At 42.7% G+C, this 16903-nt stretch overlaps 1 protein-coding gene across 2 annotated transcripts in view; it reads left to right on the top strand.

Annotated features, from left to right (window-relative positions):
- The window catches only part of LOC137637031 (IST1 homolog), a 189267-nt gene extending 173281 nt beyond the window's left edge, over positions 1–15986 (top strand). The window contains exons 7-8 of one of the 2 annotated variants that reach the window (XM_068369342.1): positions 7274–7471; positions 13834–15986. In XM_068369342.1, the coding sequence (XP_068225443.1) occupies positions 7274–7471; positions 13834–14034 (399 nt within the window). In that variant the 3' untranslated portion in view covers positions 14035–15986. The remainder of the gene's footprint in view (positions 1–7273; positions 7472–13833) is intronic. The other variant, XM_068369343.1, reaches the window with a different exon arrangement.
- The last annotated feature ends 917 nt before the right edge of the window (positions 15987–16903 follow it).

Genomic DNA, 16903 nt, shown 5'->3' with positions numbered 1-16903 from the left:
CTTTATTGACCTGAAGAGGGCATATGATCGAGTATCACGTCAGGAGCTGTGGAGATATATGAGAGAAAAGGGAGTCCCTGAGAAATATGTAATAATCACCCAAGATATGTATGAGAGGGCACAAGCAAATGTTAAGAGCAGTATAGGAAGGTTTCCCAGTTAATGTGGGACTACATCAGGGGTCTGCATTGAGCCCTTACCTATTTGATCTGGTCATGGATGTAGTAACAAGGTATTAGAGATCAGTCTCCTTGGTGTATGCTTTTTGCTGATGATGTTATACTGTGTAGCACTAGGGGAGAGGTAGTAGAAGAGAAACTGGAGGAGTGGAGAAGAGAAATGGAAAATAGAGGATTGAAGATCAGCAGGAAAAAGACAAAGTATTTGAGATTGAAAAATGGGGAGAATGCGGAAGTTAGTTTGCAAGGAGAGAGATTGAAAAGAGTTGAAAATTTCAGGAATTTAGGATGAACAGTTGCAGAGGATGGTGATCTGGGGGCAGAAATAAACCACAGAATACAAGCAGGATGGAAGAATTGGAAAAAAGTGTGTGGAGTACTATGCGACAGGAAAATAGGGGTTAAGTTGAAAGGTAAAATGCACAGGACAGTTGTGAGACCGGCAATGATGTATGGAGCGGAGACGTGGGCAATAAAGAAGACAAAAGAGAAGAAACTGGATGTGGCAGAGATGAGAATGTTGAGATGGATATGTGGGGTGACAAGATACGGAATGAGGTAATTAGGGGTCACAGGAGTTAGAGAATTATCAAATAAGATCCAAGAAAGTAGACTGGGGTGGTATGGTCATGTCATGAGAAGAGAGGAACAGTATATTGGGAGGAGAGTGATGGAAATGGAGATACAAGGAACGAGAAGGAGAGGGAGACCAAAGCGAAGGTGGATGGACTGTATCAAGGATGACCTTCGATCAAAGGGATTAACCGGTGATGAAGTGTGGGACAGAGGTAGATGGAGAATGCTGGCCAGAAACATCAGCCCCACATAGAAGTGGGAAAAGATGCAGACAAAGAAGAAGATTAATCATTGCCTTTTTACTTTTTCTTTCAGTTTGTGTGGGTGTTGCACCTTCCTGCCGGCCATGCGTACCTTCCCTGCTCCTGAGGGCCACTCCTGTGGTACCTTTATGTCTGCGGAGGACACCAGTCCCCACCGTTTGTGGCTGGCCTGCAGGTAGCAGCGGTGTGATGAAAGAAATAAGTGTATTGAATGCCAGGAGTGGTCTTCCTTTCAGTGGGAAAGGTTTGGGTGTCGACGAAAGAAGGCTAAGCGGGATTCTTCCCCTTCAAATGTTTCTTCGAAGCATAAGAAACCTAAGGCTTCTTCTTCCAGGTTTTGATCTTCCTCCGAAGCTCCTGCTCGAACGGTTTCCTCCGGGAACTGTCGAGTAGTAGTGTGGGCCATTTAACTCCTGGACATCTTCAGTCCTCAATAGACGGTGTTGCCTCCCTTAGTGAAGTAGCCCCGGCTTTCCCTTTTTTCAGGTTTGGCCGTTCATGGGTTTGCTTGGCTTGCCTTCCAAGGAGATGTTGCTGCAGCTGTTTCATCGGGGTGCTGGTTTGCAGCATTTGTCGGTGTCGGAAGTAGATCTTTTCACCATGGTGCCTGAGTAGTCGTCTGCAGCCCTGCCAGAAGACTCTGTTCCTACCTCGTCCTCAACTTCTTCTGCCGCTGACCATCCTTCGGGGACGGAGCAAAGTCTAAGGCACGTCTTCCCTACAGATCACCTCTCTAGTTCGTGGGGGAGGCCTGCTGCTGATCAGCTTGCTGATTCTCCTGTCCCTGCGGGGGATTGTCAGTGTGGTCGCTGACCCCGACGTGCTTATCCTCCGCTTTGCTTTAGAGGTTATTCTCCTTCAGTGAAGAGATGCCTCTTTGGCTCTTCAGCTTCGTCACTGCAGCACTCCTCTTTGGCTCTTCAGCTTCGTCACTGCAGCACTCCTCTTGAGGAGATACTTCTCGTCATGGTTCTGCTGGTTCCCGTCCTTCACCAGTTTCTCCAGCCTTGTCTACTTGTCAACGAACCTCGGTTTACAACTCCCTGTAGAGGATTTGTTCGTGATCCTGTCCTGCGAATGTTCGCCCTTCTAAATGACACATCCCTTGTCAGCCTTGCCATTCACCAATACGACGTTCGCCAGTGTTGATCCCCGACTCCTCAATCGCCAACTCGGCAACTGTCAAACCATCATTCTCCTTCTTGTCGGTTTTCAGCGGTTGGCCCCAAACCAACTCTTCAGCATTCACCAGTGCGTCAGCAACCTCGGTTGCCCATCGACCATCCCATCATTTACCAGCAGCAGAGAGCAGACATCTTTCACATGTTGCTCACTAGCCTTTGGCTAGCCTTTATAGGAGATATATTGAACAGCAGGATTCTTCTTACCAGGTAGATATGCACGCGCACTCTACTGCAGATCCTCATGCCTCAGACCATCAAGATAAGTGACTTTCCAGGTCTACATCACCGAGAGCTGCGGCTCTCTCGCCGAGGAAGGACATGCTTCCTCTTCACTGTTCCCCTCCCCTTAAATGCATAATAGCGCGACTGCCGGGGAAGGAGGAAAAAGGCAGTCTTCACGACTCCAAAATCCCAAAACTTTCTGTCGCTAGGAAGAAAACAATAGTTCAGCGATCTGCACTTCCTGAGACTTCAGTTTCAGAGACTAAGTCCCCTTCGAGGGGTCCTGCTTCATCTTTCCCTTCAAGGGAGCTCTCGGATAGTGCTTCCATCAGTCAACAACCGTGGTTCGGAGCAAGCCTTCTCTCGTCAGGTATTCCATCCTCACGGCCTGCGGATTCTCCCAGGATTCCTCTGGAAGAATCTACCTTGTCATCGGATCCAAGAGGAAGGTCCACGGTTCCATCTCCCCTGAAGAGGAAAAGAGGAGTCTCTGACGACATCACTTCATCCAGGGTCAAGCTGACTCTAGTCAGGACATCTAAGGAGAGGACTAGTATTGCTAGTTCCTCTTGCTCACTCGTCACCTCAGTCGAGAAGTTTGCGTAGGGAAGAGCCTGTACCAGACACTTCCCCTATAGAGGAAGTCCTATGGGATAGCAGTGTTACGACCTTGGAACCCGAGGAAGTTTCAATCCTTCGTACTACGGGCGGCCACCAGAAGGTTCCATCCACCCAAACCTTTGGTTCTGGGGACCTTTTTCCCTCCTAGGATGGAGACTAAAAACTCCAAGACACTGTTGAAATCCTCTTTGAGGATTCGTAGACCCACAGAGAGGGTCAAATCATCATATAACCATTTTGTTACTTCTTTGGAAGGTGAACAGGAAGTCAGAGCACACCATTTGGCAAGTTTTGGTTGCATGAGGACCTTCAATAGATTGGCAGACTCGGCGATGGCTCCTCAAGAGGGCAAAGACATGGTCCTAGATCATGTCTTTGGCACTCGGAAGCCCCAAAATCCAGTGCAGCTGTGTCCTGGTCTCAGGGACTGAATAGTGCCCGGCGTAAGATTGCCGCCAGCTCTCAGAGTACTCTACCTCTCTCCCTTTGTGCTTGTCCTCTAAGCACTTCCTGCTTCTAATTGTCCAGCAGAGGTCCTTGAATAGCAACGCCCGGCTCTTCCTCTCCACCATTCTCTAGAGTAACTGATGAAGAGGGTCTCTCTAGAGAAGCTTTCCGGTCGTCAAGTCTTTTTTTGGCGACAGAGAATCTTAACTAGGATAAAGTTGTGAAGTATGCTATGCAGGCTACTTCTTGGCCGAATCTCTCATTGGGATCCTTTGGGATCCTGTGCGGACTGAGGATTTTTCTAAAGAAAGCACCAGGAAGAAGATGGACACCGTACTCGCAATTACTCGTATCATTGAGTTACTGGCCCACCAAGTGGTGAACTTGTGGGCCAACACCATCCTCAAGCTCAGGAATCAGTAGCCGAGAGGTTTCATCACCAAGTCTCAAACTTCGAGATCGCAAGACTCCAGAATTCCTCTGTGGAGGGTTCCTCCTTGTTTAAGCCAAGCGATGTTCCCAATGGCCGCCATAGGATACGATCCTTCCCATGGCGGCTGAAGTCCAACTGGAATCAGGCCTCCGATTCCCCATTTGTTCTGATCCCCATGGGACCAGAGGAACCGAGGGACCTCGAGTGGTGGGTGGCATACGAGAACCTGCCGAAGGGTTTCAATCTTCTTGTTCTCTCTCCGGACTTGCTCTTTTCAGATGCATCAAAAGAAGGGTGGGGCCCCTATTTGCTGCACTTCACAACCTCAGGCCTTTGGTCAGAGTTTTAAAAATACCTAGACATAAATTTCTTAGAGATGAAGGCTGACTCCCTGGCCTTTCAACAGATCCACCAGTTCCTGGTGGGTTGCTCAGTAGTGGTGATGAACGACAACAGCACAGTAGTGGCTTACATCAACAAGCAAGAAGGTACATTTTTGCAGCCCCTATCCCATCAGGCAGTAGAGATACTGAGATGGGCAGAAGTCCACTTGGTCTCACTATCAGCTCTCTTCATTCCCGGCAAAAGGAATGTCCTCGCCGACAACCTAAGCAGAGTGACTCGGATAGTGGGTTCTGAATTATCTTTGGATCACCCAGTAGCCAACAAAGTCCTGACTTTGTGGGGTTCTCTGATTGTGGATCTGTTTGCAATGTCCCTGAACTTTAGGCTCTTGCTATACTGCTCCCCAGTCCCAGACCCCAAGGTTCTCTGTCTAGATGCATTCCAACAAGGGTGGGACAATATCAACATTTACGCCTTTCCCCTGTTCTGTCTGATGTAAAGAGTACTCAACAAGGCCAGAACATCAGTCAATCTCTCAATGACCCTCATAGCTCTGCTATGGCATCATGCAGAATGGTTCCCAGATCTGCAACTCCTGTTGGAGCTTCCGAGAGAACTTCCTCCATGACACGTTCTACTTAAACAACCACATGTCAACATTTACCACAAAGCTGTAGCTTCCCTACATCTTCACACATGGCGACTGTCCAGCATCTCCTCACTCAAAGTAGATTTTCACAAGTTGCTGAAAGGATGTCTGGACATCTGCGAAGATCGTCAGCTTCAGTCTACCTGGCGAAGTGAAACGTCTTCTATGGTTGGTGTCGTGGAAAGGGTATCTCTCCACTCGATGCCACTATCCCAATAATAGCAGTTCTTCGTGTATATGCAGGAGGAAATTCGCCTCTCAGTTTCGACAGTAAAAGGCTATCGCTCAGCCTTGTGTCCTGCCTTTAAACTGAAAGAAGTGGACATGTCCTCATCACTAGAACTTTCCCTCCTCATACAGTTGTTACGAACTTACCTGTCCTCAGTCAGAAGTGAGACCTCTTCCTTGGAATTGGCTTAGTGTTCTTAGGTCTCTAAGGAGACCCCTACGATCCATTACGCTAGGCAACAGATTGCCACATCACGTGGAAGATGGTGTTCCTACTCGCCAAAAGAGTGGGTAAACTTCATGGTCTCTCGTATGACAATTCAGATCATCTGTTACTATGCCTAGTAAGGAGTTTGAGGCTCTACCTCAAAATAACAGCAGTCGCCTGTCCCCAAGTGCCTTCGATCTTCATCGGCCCTGGGAGAAATAAGAGGAGGATCACAAAGAACACTATTTCTGTTCGATTTGCAGGATCATTGACCATGCGCTAAATCTAGCTCCTCTTCCAGCACGTCAATCCAGAGCGCACAATGTCAGGGGTATAGCTACATTCCAGCCCTTCAGACGAAACCCCTCTGTGGCACAGGTTCTTCAAGCGGGTGTGTGGAAGCATCAAACGACCTTCAACATCCATTACCTGCAAGACGTGACCCACAGGAGACTCAATATATCCTCTACCGGTCCTTTGGTGGCTGTACAACACCTGGTTTAGTACCTCCAGCTCCATAATGAACAAGTAGCAGAAGGTTGAGAGCACTGGTTACTCGGTTTTAGTCTGAGTGAATGAAAAGGAGTGACTGGCTCTTTCCTTTTCTGCATCCTCCCCTCTCTTTTGGAAATCAGCATTCAGGGTCCTTTGCACAACTGACCTCAACCACCTGCAGGTAAACCATTGCTGCCTTATGTAACCGAGTATTGTGTCAGTACTCTTGCGGCAATATGCCCTAGCAAGGTGGTATTTGGAATGTCTTGGTTAACTCAGTTGATTCCTATGGACTTGGAATAAATTTTATCTTGCCAGTCACATTGCTAGTGCTGTATCTCAACACACGCCTTGTGTAGTCCGCAGATCATGCATAACAAAGTGTATCGAGGTGTTTTGGTTTCCTTATTTTTTTTGTACTAACCTACATAAAAAAGGAATCCCCAGGTAAAGCCAGAAAGCCAGATTGGCAGGGACATCCACCCTCCTAATGGGTGAGTCACCCCTATAAATAGCGTAGGTTTGTATTACAGTTATAGAACAAATGACAAGTTTAGAAGTAGTTTGAGAGGGGTAGCTGACTACCCCCCTCCCACTAACTACCGGGATGGGTAGTTTTCCCTTGCTAAATTTCAATGGCTCGTTCTTTCAGCTTTGCCGAAAGTAATACCCCTATAAACAGCTACAGGTTTGTATTGTTAAGAAAAAATACAAATTACTTCCAAATTTGTCAGTTTTATCAGTTGTTAGGCAGACCAAATATGTTTATTACTGTAACTAATACTATTTCGTGTTATGCTAAATAATTATATATATATATATTTATATGTATATATATATATATATATATATATATATATATATATATATATATATATATATATATATATACAGTATATATATATATATATATATATATATATATATATATATATATATATATATATATATGTATGTATGTATGTATGTATGTAGTGAACAGTACAATTTATGTGAAGTCAATTTGTTTTGTTAAATTAAAGTTTTTAAAGTACGTATTATGTATTAAGATCAAGGTGCCAATTGTTGCAGCACATTTAGCTTATGTTCAAAGAATTCAGTTTGTAGAAAAGTATTTGGTCAAACTTTGACCTGGGCAGGGTTTATTTTAGGTGATATATAACTGTTAATTTCTAAAATATTTAGGTGCTATGTCTTAAAAGTAGTATAAATCCTGTTGGTGGTTAACATATAGTATTTATAACCTTTTGTCAAAATTTAAGTTCAAAAGCATGGCTTTGAGTGTCAAGTATGCATTTTGAGCTCACCACAGTATTCATACCATAAGTTAGCGACTTCATTTACATTTTGCACTTTATTGCATGTTTACAAAAGCACCAATAGCATGTTTGTGACTGCACTCCCATTTTGTTTTTTATTGTAGAATGTAAGTGGGTCTGGGACAGGCCAGTGGGATGAGTTGATGGGGCTTGATAACTCTCCTCCTCCTCCTTACTCATCTTTCATCCCCTCTGGCCATAACAACATGGTCCCTCCACCAAATGCACCACCTCCAAGTATACCCGGAGATGTCCGACCTCACTTTCCTCCTGACATCAGCGGTGGAGCTGGTAACTTAAAGGTAGTTATAATACATGTAGATTTTGTATAAGTGTCTGATAATGCAAACATTTTTGGTGTAGTTTTCCTTTAGTAGGTTATTTTTACACCGGGCGGCACAGGTCTCTCGCCCAGAAATAGATTTTTCCTTCGTCAAAATCCCTTTGTTGATTATGCATGCACAATGTTGTGAATGTTTATTTTCATGTATTATCCTGTTGGATTACATCAAATAGCTCTCTTTTATTGTAATAACTCGGCCCCTGGTCAATATGACAATTTTAAACTAATCAAATGTTCAGTCTTTAAGTTAAATGCTTTTTACTACAGTTCTACGATAAAATTAGATGAAAGAAATTCCCTCCCAAAGAATTGTGACATTCAGTCATTATATGTCAGTTACAAAACCAGGCAAAGATCTCGGCAACTCTTGAAATTGTAGAATGGTTTCACTGACAAATTGTCAGTAAATTGATAATTGATGAGGTAAATGCAAGACTTACTCCCAACCCATGTGGACCTCAAAAAAAGTAGCTATACACATATCACAAAAGTAGTTCTACACTTGATCTGTGTTTTAACTTTTTCATTATGCCATGTTTTGAATATTATTCTCCTGTCAGGTCTTCACCTGCTAACTCTCATCTTGATTTGTTAGACAAAAACTTGCAGTCTATTAAATTCCTTATCCCTGATCAGGATATCGATCTTTGTCACTGGCGTTCAATTCATTTTTTGTGATTAAGATATTTCCTAATTCCGACCATCCATTGCATACGGATCATCCTAGACTATACCATCCTAAATTTAGTAATAGGTTTGCATTTACTTCAAACATTCTTGGCTTCACCATCAGAAAACTCAGTATTTGAGAAGTTTTATTCCAGCTATCATTATATTGTGGAATTGTCATTGGAATTTCAGAAGTTGAAACTTGTTGCAAATATGTTTTTGATGAACCGGTTGGCATAAGTGTCATTTTATAGTTTATATGACTTGCCTATTTAAAATTGTTACTGATCTTGATATAATTCATAATGTGTTATTTTTGTTATAATTTTTTCAGAATCCTTGGGTTTGTAGGATTCTGGTTTTCCGATTAGGGTTGCGCCTTTGCACCTTAGCTAGTAATAATTATAGCAATACTGATTAAGCTACTTCAAAGACCCAGCTTTTGTAATGAACAACAGATATCAAGCGTGAAACAAGGTTATTCATACGTGGATACAAAAATCCGAGTCATTTAAATGGATTACTCCTAGTCTCGTTTTCTGCGATCAGACAATCAGAGAAAGTTGATTGCATTATACTTAGCTGCTAAGCATCCACTCCGTATGTGCTGTAGGAAGCCTGCTCATGATGCTTAGTTGCTTCCCCACAACACTCCTGGTTGTGAAGTTTAGAGAACGTACCTCAACTTCCTCTCTATGATTGAGACTTTTACATTCGACTCTCTTACCATTATAGTGTTTAGTGCTTTCGACTTATGTGTGTTTTTGTTCATGGTTACTTGCGTTACTATTCAGTATCTGCGAGTTACGAGTGAGTGCTTTATGTCTAGTAAATCTAGTAAGCTTTGGAATTTGCGTTCTTTCCCCTTCCGGGATAGCTGTCCTTGGGGCATTCTCATGAGCCTGGCAGACGTAGATCCGCATCCCTTTTGTTCCTCTTGCCTAGAAAAGAGATGTTCAATGAAATCATCATGCAAGGGAGAGATGTTACAGTAATGGCCCCTTGAGGTCTTTTGGCGAGGGACATGAGGTGACAGCATAGCTTCCTCACTCAAGGTTGATTACGATCAGTCTAGTACAGTGATTCTTAAACTGGGGGGGTGCCAGGAGCTTTCAAGGGGGGCGCAAGTAGTTAAAATAGTAACAATGAAAATAAAAATGTAGTAATTATGATGGCTTTTGTTTTACAATACTACTTAAATATGGATAAATCAGTTACTAAGGAGGATGTGTAATGTTTTTTGATGTGGTCATGATCCATGAATGATTGTATTAAGAGTAAAAATTATGTTTATTTTTGCAGTAATTTGTATTTTTTTTTCCAGTATTTTCTATCAATGTAATAACTGTTATCTGTATAATGCTAAAACAGTTTGAAAAAAGATCATGATAAAATTTTGTTTCATCATAATATATTTATTTTACCCATTTTCTATGAACAATGTTTATTTTATTGAAATAATACTTTCTACTTTGGCAGAAATTTCAAGGGTGGGGAGGGGAGGCATGGGATCTATGCTTAATGCAGAAGGGGGGCGCAAGGCAAAAAAGTTTAAGAACCACTGGTCTAGTACGAAAGAAGTCTCTCGTGTCTCTTGCTAGAGTGCCCTTAGTGCCTGCTCTCGTTCATTTTGTGTCAGTGGACGGATGTCAGCGATCGTGCAGAGGGATACCCTTTAGAGTCTCCCCTCGTTGGATCATTCCTGAGGGATGCCTTCAGGTGTTGGACAACCCTCCCATTTGCAGGATGGGTGCCCTTCACCAGATGTTGTGGGACCACCATCCCGTTTGCGGAATGACAGTCCCACTTAGGCGACAGGTGTTGATCATCCTTTACACCTGTGGGAGACATTGTTCAACCGAGTGGTTGCTCACTAGAGGCTTCCGGAAACAAGAACGTGATGCATCAGTACCTCGTTCCAGCTCTTTAGAGCTAAATGACAAGGGGATCAGGCGGGGGTTTACAGCTCCTGCCCCTGCTGTTGTGCCCTTAGGACATATCAAAGCGCACACCGCTTTGAAAGGCTAAGTTCCATCCTTGGGACTAGGGTGAAATCTTTTTACAGGGTAGATCCTGCTGTCTTGCCTGCTTGTCAGCTCACAGTACAACCTCATCCTACTCAGTGTGCTTGTACAACCTTAGGCGCAAGAGAGAAGATAATACATAACGTTCTCCCATAGGGGAATGGAGGAGCATGTCAAATTTTCTGCAGTGTGTGCTAGATGAGGAACTGGCTGATCCTGGTCTTGTGGGCAAGTCTTACGCATTGCCGTGCACCTTCCCACTTAGCGAGGTGAAATGACAAGCTCTCCTGCATGACATAGATCAGCACACTCTTCCAACTACGCACCAGATACCTCACTCGTTAAATTTGGACTTGTCTTCTTACACACAAGTGTAGGTAGGTCGGCACTTTCTCTCAACCACATGCCAACCTCTTCATGGTGAGTCTCCTACCCTTGCCTCATTGGTTCACCTTGACTTCAACAGCTCATGTCTCAGTGCGCCACACTTAGGAGAGGCAACACGTGCAGGTACCCAGTTTACCTGCGCGCTTGGTCTCAGGTGCACCCTTTACCACCTCCTATCATCTGTTGTCTCGACTATGCTCTTCTCGCCAGCGCTCGCCTAACCTGCACGTACCTGTCCAGCGCTCGCCATATGCGGCCTCACCCCGATAACAGAGCACACCTGCTCAGTTCTCGCCATATGCACGCGCACCTTGTGCGAGTTCACCTCCACCAAGGAAACAGGTTGGTGCCCCTTCGAAGGCGGTCATCTTTTTGAAGGAGAATTCCTGGTTCGAACACCTAGTGTAGGTAGTCAAGCAGACAGTCTCAGGACCGACCTAAGTTCCTCCGGCAGTTTTACCTGTGGATACTCTGGTGATCCCCTTGGAAGTTTTGGGTTCCTCAGAGAGGAGTTACCCTTCATCCGACCCTAGGCGCTGGAGTTTCTCGAAACAACTTCTTTGTCCGGTGATGCCATGTTCTTTACCCTTGCACAGTTCTTCTAGATATCACTAGTATCTTTGAACCAAAGCCTCTTGACATCAGCCACAACCTTGCTTGGGAGAAACTGGGCATCATCTCCATCAAGCTGAGGAAGACCTTCCCCAGGCTTCTATGGATGTGAGCTTAGGAGAGGAATAACCCTTTGATTACAGATCTTATCAATCTGAGGCCTCGCTGCCTCCATCCACCAGCCCTAAGATCACCCCTTTGGAGCAGAAGGATGCCGACCATGGTTTTCTGCAGGTCCTGTCCCGCATTAGGAAGGTCAACTCCTGGGGAAGCAGATCCTATTTCAGTCAAGGGAAAAGCCTTGGTCTAGGGGGGCAGGGGTGCCAAAAAGAGACCATATGCTCAAGGGGCAGGTGAGTCACGATCCTTCAGGTCCGTGAGCTCGTCTTGGTTACTTACTTCGATGTATGGCCCGCAGAGGAAGTACTACGAGGTGGTGGATGCCGACCCGTCCCCTCTACCTCAAGATCTGGCCATTCTGGCGTTAACCCAGAAATCTACCTTTGGATAAGCTCTACTTGTCGGTGGCGTTCTCTGCAGTGGATACTGCAAGCATGGAGTGGGTCGCAAAATATTCTTTGCAAGCTGCTTCATTTCTAGACTACTGATTAGGGTCACTGAGGTACCATTATTGGAATGAGGACTTTTCCTCCAAACAGAACAGGGAGGCGATGTTCACCTTCCTTCTTTCTGGACCCGGAACTGTTGAGTTCTTGTTTCAACTACAACATCCTTAAGCAGGGGGTTATCTGGGGTTTGAGGGGGCGGGATGCTGTCGTCTCAAAATTCAGGAAGCAGGGGCCAAGGAGAGAAGTGATGAGACTTCGCAACGCCCCGATGGATGGCCCAACGCGGAGGGTATCAAGGCAGTTGCAAAGAGCTGGAGGAAGTCGAGTTATGACTCCCTCCTCTGTCCTATGATGTCTTGTCGTTATTCTGCGGCGCCACTGCAGCAGCATTCCCCACTGGAAAAGGACTAAGGGCAGAAGAACGGTACTCAATATCCACAACAGTCATTAGCGAGGAACCAAAGTTAAAGGCAGCCCTTTTGACCCAAAGGCCCCAGGAAAGGTAAGGTAGCGAGAAGAGGACAAAGTGGGTGTTCCCGCTAGGAGGGCCATTCCTCCAACCAGTCCACCGATGGGAGGATGCTACAGAGCAGGTGGCAGAGGTGGATGCTCCAGGGGGGCGAACCTTGGTCAGTTGCAGTCCTCAGGGCAGGATATCACTTCCTATTCACTCACTCTCTCCCTCCTCTAACCTCGCATTCAGCAAGCAAGAGTTCCTACACGAGAGGATCTGCGAAGGAACCAGCCCTTCATGCTGAAGAAGTACGCTCTCCAAGAAGTCTGTGACAGGTCTCCAGGCTTCTACGGTCACCTCTTTTTGATAGGAAATGCATCTGGAGGCTGGAGACTGATAGTACGCCTCTCAGCCCTGAACGAGTTTGGTCAACAGACTCCGTTTAATACGGAGACGTCTCAGAAGGTCAGACAGGTCATCAAACCAAACGACTTCATGATTACTCTGGATTTCAAAGATGCATGCTTCCAAATCCTCATTCATCCATCCTTAATGAAATACATAAGTTTCTGCCTCAACAGTTGGATATACCAGTTTAAGGTACTGTGTTTTGGCCTGTCCACGGCACCTTAAGTTTTCACTCTAGTGTATTCTCGGTGTCAACATGGGCTCACAAGAATGGAATTCATTTACTTTGTTACTTTGACGATTAGCTAATTCTAGCAGACTCGATGGAAATCCTTTTTTTCCATTGAGACATGCTTCTCAACTTTTGTTAAGATCTGGGTCTCATGGTAAATCTTGATAATTCCTCCCTGCAGCTAGCTCAAAATCTGGTATACTTAGTGCTGAACATCGACACAAATCTTGTCAAAGTCTTCTCATCCTTAGCAAGATTTCAGAGAATGAAACGAGCACCAGAATCGTTTCTAACGCTAGATAAACTGCGAGCCTATCTTTGGCACAAGTTGCTAGGACACTGTCTCCTTGGAAGCCCTGGTGTCTAATAGTTGTCTTTGCACTCAAACTCTCTGGTGGCAGCTGAAGACCTTTTGATCTCAGCACGAAGATCCTCTGGATCTTTGCTCCCAATAGTGTCAGAGCAGAAGAGAGACCTGAGGTGGTGCAGAGGACCTTCTGGTCCCAATAGGGTAAGAGTAGAAGAGAGACTGAAGCAGTGGGTATCAGACACCAACCTACTCAGGGGAGTAGACCTTTTCTCTCTTCCCCCAGGATTGATGCCCTTTACGGATGCATCAAAAGAAGTGTGGGTGCTCATATGTTGCAGCACATGACCTCCAGGCTTTGGTTCAAGGCTGAGCAACTGTGCCACAAAAACCTCCTAGAGATGAGAGCAGCCTTGCTGCCTCTCAAGCATTTCCATCAGCTCCTTTAATAGGTTTTCATTTTTGTATTGTGACAATTTTCATACAAAGAATAAATAGCAGTGAACTTCATGGAGTAGTGAAATAATTAATTTTATTGAAAGAAATAGTTGCAACTCAAATGGGTATAGATGTATTGTTAGTAAAGAGCATTTACTATAAAACATTTTAATGAGGGACATTATGCTTTTTGAACTAGTGTAAAACTTTTCTTATTGCAGTCTGATGACCAGCCAAAACCCGCACCGAGGTCCAAGTTTGGAGAAGGAAGTCCTGAGTTTACGCTACCAGACTTGCCCAACATCCCAGACTTGCCCAGTGTTCCTGGTGGTAACACATTTGCAGATCCAAGTGAAACTAAAGATGACATTGACTTTGATGATCTGACAAAGCGATTTGAAGATCTCAAAAAGAAGAAGTAGATGTTGTATTCCCCAATTAATTCAAGATTATGTTATCCTCTTGAGTAAAAGAGAAAATTTTTATCTGGTTAATCTTTACTTGAGGGGTAATGGTATTTTTTCATAGCTGAAATTATTCATGAATGAAATACTGTATTTGCTTCTTAGTCCTTCCTAGTATATGGTGCTTAGTATTAAGAGAATAGTGAATTATAATTCTTTATTTTCATGAAAAATGGTGAATGTATACTGGTGTATATTTACTAATTTTTAGACACTTAAGCTGGTCTTTTTTTCTAAATTTTATCCTATGTTGATAATTGGTATTTGTCTTACTTCATTCACAAAGAGATGCCTTAAAAATGTTTTCCAGTGATTTCTCTTTAATGAAAAATTTCATAGTGAACATAAATTGATGTTTTTACAGTTTGGTATTTAAGAAACTGGTCTACTTAACCCTTAAGGCCTTGGGAAGAATCAGAGACAAAAGGTGGCTGCACCTGTTAACTTATACTTCACTATCTCAATGATATATCTGGCTATATAAATTGAATATTCACCCCCTAAAATATCTTTAAATCCAATTTTGTATCTTATTTTGGCTTGTTTTAGCTTACTCAATTCATCATCTGTGGGCTTAGAAATTCTAATAATGAATTGAGAAATAACAATACTATAATTTACCCTGTGCAGTAGAAGTCCATTAGTCTGGCAGTTTGCTGCCAAATGCCATATTGAAAATATATCTAAAATTACCAACTATAGTTTGAAGTTTGTTCTGCTTATTAGTATCTTGGCAACAGCATCTTGCTCAGTCACAACTTGCTAATGAAAGATGGTTATTGCCTGATGCACGATTGCAGTTAACTGATTAACAGTGATGTACAGTATCTTTTATAGTGATGTGAATCTGCTTTTAAGTTTTGGATTGCCAAGTGATATTATGAGAGACATCGCTTACCAGCTTCATTTGTGCAGTCAGCATTAATGTCTAGTGATACACTAATGTCTTGCAATATGGTCTGCACTAATTACATATTGTATTGTAATATTTATGAGATAATCTCAAGCTCTTTTTGAAACTAGCAAGCAATACAGACAGAAAGACAAGATTGATGTAAATAAAATGCATTCTTTAAGTTATGAAGTAGAATTGTAAATTAAATATGAAATGAAACAAAAATTAATTATTTTGCTGAAAAGGGCATGGATGACCATACAAATATAATAATGTACTTTACTTGAAGGACAAATGTTCTACATAGCAAATTATACAATGCTGTGCTTGAAAATAACCATTTTGAAAATTCAGTGCCGTTGATTTGCTTACGCCGGAACAGGTGAGCCGCAGGATGTGATTGCTTAGGCTAGGCTGTGCAATTTTATATTCAGTTCTCTAATCCTAGCCAATGTATAACCACAAAATGAATATTGAATTTAGGGAGCAATGAAAGAAGGAAAAATAAATGTAAAGGTTTAATCATTTTTAAGGAAATGTTTGTTTTTCTTGAACTATTTGTGATGGTTGGGTAACCATTTGTTCTTCTGGGTGCAAGACTATTGGACTTTTGCTGCTTTTGATTCTGTGGAATGTAGATAAACTTCTAAGCTTGTAATATTCTAGCTTTCCATATATTTTTTGCATATATGACAATCTTTGAAACTTAAAAAATCACCCCCTTCCAAATTAAGGGAAAATCTCATATACTTGATCTGAAAGGAGAAACTTAAATCAAGTGGGTTAGAGAATTCCCCCATGATGAAGCTGAGTAGTGTAAGGTAAAATATACTCTGTTGCACCTACCACTAAATATATTTAATCTGACATTTGCTTACTGAAAGCTAAAATGTTAGTTAAAACTAAAACTTTATTGAAAAATATATATATATATTAAAAAAAAATTATTATAAACCGTGCCTAACACTGGTACCTATCAAGATATGTAAGAGCTGATTAAACCATACAGACTGCAGCCTCGTGTATTTCATTTACACTACCTAGGTAGCCTACTGGTTATATTATGTTTATAATGTACATTACAGTATTGGTGTATGAATTAAAAAGTAGAACATTCTGTTAGGAAGCATTAATATTTGAAGCAAATTGCTCTTCATACATTCCATGAAACTCTAATTGTTTATGCTTTGGTTGTAATGTTTCCAGTCTTAATCTGGTGAATTGTGTTTGGTTATGTCTTTGCTATAGAGTATCAAAAGACAGGAATAGACTGAGGGTATTTTTAGGCGCATCAGTATACAAGTTACTATATCAGTAATGGTAGTTTGTAATTATTTTTATAAAATTTTATTCTATAACTACTACATTAGTCTTTTAAATTGTTTGAAACCTCCTAACAATTTTAGCCTTATGAACATAAGGTTAAATGGGTGGGTCAAAGGAATCATTCTTATTCATTCATATGTATACCTATCAAAATCAGAAGCATCATCATTTGAAGTGAAGATATCTTCACCATACATTTCATGAAGTTAATTGTTTAGGTTTTTGTTAAATGGGTTCCAGTCCGAATCTTGTGAGTTGTCTTCGGCTTCAACTTCGTCATACAGGTAGTCATTGACTTACAGCCAGGATAGGAACCAAGAGACGCACTGCAAGTCAATCTGGACATAGGGTGAACTTAGAAAGTGACGTTTCCGTAGATTTATTATGCTGCATCATGATTCGGTAATCATGGGTCATTTGATCACGTGATAACAAACCTTCCGTTATTTATTTGGGTTATCTTTCGGCAAAACTGAAAGGTAGTCATTGAACTTTTTGATATTCTTTTTCTTTTCAGGTGTGCATGTTTTCTCTAAGATTGCCTTCATGCGAACCTGTCCAGGGCGCGAGGGTGCTGTGTGCGGTACCTTCATGTCATCGTTGGAG

The sequence above is a fragment of the Palaemon carinicauda genome, unplaced genomic scaffold (assembly GCF_036898095.1).
Source record: "Palaemon carinicauda isolate YSFRI2023 unplaced genomic scaffold, ASM3689809v2 scaffold5, whole genome shotgun sequence".
NCBI classification, from domain to species: domain Eukaryota; kingdom Metazoa; phylum Arthropoda; class Malacostraca; order Decapoda; family Palaemonidae; genus Palaemon; species Palaemon carinicauda.
Note: the sequence above shows the minus strand (reverse complement) of the source record. Positions and strands in the feature narration are given on the sequence as shown.